Genomic DNA, 3,193 nt, shown 5'->3' with positions numbered 1-3,193 from the left:
TAATGAAACAAGTTATATGAATTGTTGAATGTGAAACTGATGATGTGCCCTGTAAACTTTCACTCAATCCACAATAAAAACCTTAAATTAAAAAAAAAAAAGAACACAATGTTCAAGGTAGGCATTCTTTACTGTGTGGCACTGTGGGATAAGCACTGGACTGGTAACCGCAAGGTTGGCAGTTCAAACCCACCAGCTGCTCTTGAAAACCCTGTACATGGTCACTATGCCTTGGAAACAACTCGATGGTACACAACAAGTGCTTGGTTTAAAGAGGATTACAGAGGCGATTTCTGGTTTAAGGTTTAAAATAAAATTATCTCAGGGCAATAGTTTTGTGGGTTCATCCAGCCTCAATGGTTCCAGAAAGTCTGGATTACATGAACTGACAAATGTTTTGTTATATATACTTTTATCACAATAACAACAAACTAAAACACTCTCTCTTTTTTAAAGCTGGCACTTTATTATAGACTTCCAGCCTTCAAACCACCCTCCATGGCTGTCCAGTCTCCCTGGGCAGCCTAAGGTCAGCTGTGTTGCTGGAACTCATTCGCCTCACCACTAAGCCCCCCTGCCCTCTCACCTTGCTGATGCGTGAAACCTTGTGGATGCAGTTTTCACGGAGGCAGCGTAAGATGCTGTCGATGGCCTTGCTCATCAACTCCTGGAACTTGGGACTTGGCTTCAGGTGGTTCTGGATGAAACGGTCCAGCTCCTTGGAAGGAATCTGAGACAGATCTGAGACTGTCCCTGGCATAGAAGGAGCATTGCTGGCCATCCCAGAGGGGCTGGGAGCTGGATGTGAGGGCTGGCCACTTCCTGCTCTGGAGTGCACAGCACTGAGGTTCCCACTGTCTTCAGGGGTCCTCTGATCAGGGTCTTTCTGGATGGGGTGATCCAAACCTGAGGATCCGGCACGTGGAAGACCCTGGAAGTCATGGAAGGAGTTGCTTTACCTAGGGTAGAGCTTTCTTCTTCTAAGCAAGTTCTCTTTCACCAGCCCATTGTACAGCCAGGGTGATGGAGGCCCTGAGAGGGCGAGGGCCTCTGCTAGCCTTTATGGCTCTTTGTGCATAGAAAAAGGCTTCCCTCCTGGGTGATAGTTACAAAAGGTAAATGCAGGCTGCAATAACTCTGAAAACAAAGGCTGACCTTCCTCTAAACCCACTTAGCCTGCCAATTACATGCTCCTACCTCCACCTTTTCCTCTCTGTGTTCCACAGGACACATGCACAGGAACCGCTGGTTATAAATCTAGGCAAAAACCCAAAGGACCTGTGGAACCCCTCACTCACCGGTCCCTCCCAGGGCTGTACAGGGCTCCCAGGCACTTGTAGAAAGCACGGGTGGGAATAGCAGGACCCCGCCTCTTGGGCCAGCATGTCCCACTGCCGGGCTGCACCATTCCCTACGTCCCACGTGGGGTCTGCTGGGTCCAGGATTACAGGTCTGCATTCCCAGAGAGACAAGAAGTTTCTGGTTAGCAAGATGGCCAAGATCAGGGGCTCTGGGGGGAAGCAGATCTGGTTCCAGTCCCAACTCTGCTACTTTCCAGCTGTGTGACCTGGAGTAGATGACTCAACCTCTCCAAGCCTCCGTGTCCTCATCTCCAAAATGGGGATAACAATTTTGATGGGGTTCTGCAAAGTGTAAATTGGAGCAATGGTCCTCATTTTTGGCTGCACATGAAAATCACAAGTAATCAGGATTGTCACTGGGGCAATTTCAATCCCAAACAACAACAACAAATAAGCATATGCACTGAAAAACATGTACAAGACTGTTTATAACAGCCTGATTTATAATGTTGCTGTTGAGAAATACCATCAAGTCAGTTCCAACTCATAGTGACCCTGTATAGGGTTTCCGAGGCTTTAAATCTTCCCAGGGCAGAAAGCCTCCTCTTACTCCCACAGTTATTTCTAATAGCCTGTTAAAAACAACCTCCTCCCCACATTCAAAGAAATTAAAACACAGCCTTTATTCTAAACAGTTATTCTATATGCACTTAGGGAAACCACATGATTCTAAGAATACAATGCAAATGGTATCCTAATGACAAGATAACTGGTAGGGGCTATAAGATAAGTATGGGACTGCTTAACGCAAGGGCCTGGTTCAAACTCAGCAGACGCTCCTTGGAAACCCTACACGGGGTTACTTTGACTTGGACTGGACTCAACAGCCCTTAACAACAAATTGATGACATTTAACAGCAACCACAACAAATACAATAAAACTTATAAAAAAAAAAAAAAAAGGGAGGGGAGAACAAACAAGATGGTGGATGATCTGGTGGAAATGCAGTAAAGAGTTCTGCCAGAATACCAAACAAGCAGGCTCAGGAGATGGTCCCAGAACTCTGAACCACATATAAAGGAATATTTAGAAGGTTGGAAGGCTTACAGCTAGGGGTACTTGTGGCAGAAGCAAGAAATCCATTGCTTTCTAATTCAACACGCTCAGCTGCTCCAGGAGCCGCCATCTTGAGTGAGACCAAGCAGGAGAAGGATCGGAGCAGCCAAAGACGCCTGGCAGAACCGCTGAGATAAAGGTGTGGACATTCTTCTCTTTTGGTAGCTGTTCACTGGTCCCTTGCTGTCCACGCACCTCCATTCTGGTGACTGTAGGGGTGCCTGAGCTAGTGGGCAGCCCAGCCCCACTCTCGGAGAGTTCTACTACGCATGCGTACAGATCTCGCATGCGTACAGATCTCCTCGAAATTTAAAGAGACAGTTTCCAATTAAAACCAAACCGGCCACAGCTGGCCCTAAACTGTTTACAACTAGAAAAAAGGCCTGAACGGGGATTGTGGCGTGGGATAAGCAGACAAAAACGAAAATAAGCCAAAAATTAAATCTTAAGTTACGTCAAAACGACCAACAGTGGCATCTTGAAATTTCTCAAGAAAAAGAGTGAAAAGGGAAGCGCATTTCCTGATCACATCTACCTGGAGGCAATCAGAAAGCATAAAAAAAACACCAAAAGACATACCCACCTAAGTATTCAGTCCACAGATAACTCCTGAATATGTTCAAAAAACAAAAGCAGATGACCATATCTGCACATATCCAGAAACGAGATAAAGTGACTGAGGCAAATAAGCTGGAAGTAGACCTACACTCCATACTGGAAGATGGGCAGGCTTTGGAAATGCTGGAGAAGGAATTCAGAAATACGGTTATAAAAT

General features: G+C 45.9%; 1 protein-coding gene across 1 annotated transcript in view; it reads right to left on the bottom strand.

Annotated features, from left to right (window-relative positions):
• The window catches only part of OAS3 (2'-5'-oligoadenylate synthetase 3, 100kDa), a 35,337-nt gene that overhangs the window by 4,506 nt on the left and 27,638 nt on the right, over positions 1-3,193 (bottom strand). Inside the window, exons 5-7 of the mRNA XM_006870510.1 lie at positions 1,299-1,452; positions 1,198-1,257; positions 587-886 (exon numbers count right to left, since the gene is read on the bottom strand). Of these exons, the coding sequence (XP_006870572.1) occupies positions 587-886; positions 1,198-1,257; positions 1,299-1,452 (514 nt within the window). The remainder of the gene's footprint in view (positions 1-586; positions 887-1,197; positions 1,258-1,298; positions 1,453-3,193) is intronic.

This window comes from Chrysochloris asiatica, unplaced genomic scaffold (genome assembly GCF_000296735.1).
Source record: "Chrysochloris asiatica unplaced genomic scaffold, ChrAsi1.0 scaffold00142, whole genome shotgun sequence".
NCBI lineage: Eukaryota > Metazoa > Chordata > Mammalia > Afrosoricida > Chrysochloridae > Chrysochloris > Chrysochloris asiatica.
Note: the sequence above shows the minus strand (reverse complement) of the source record. Positions and strands in the feature narration are given on the sequence as shown.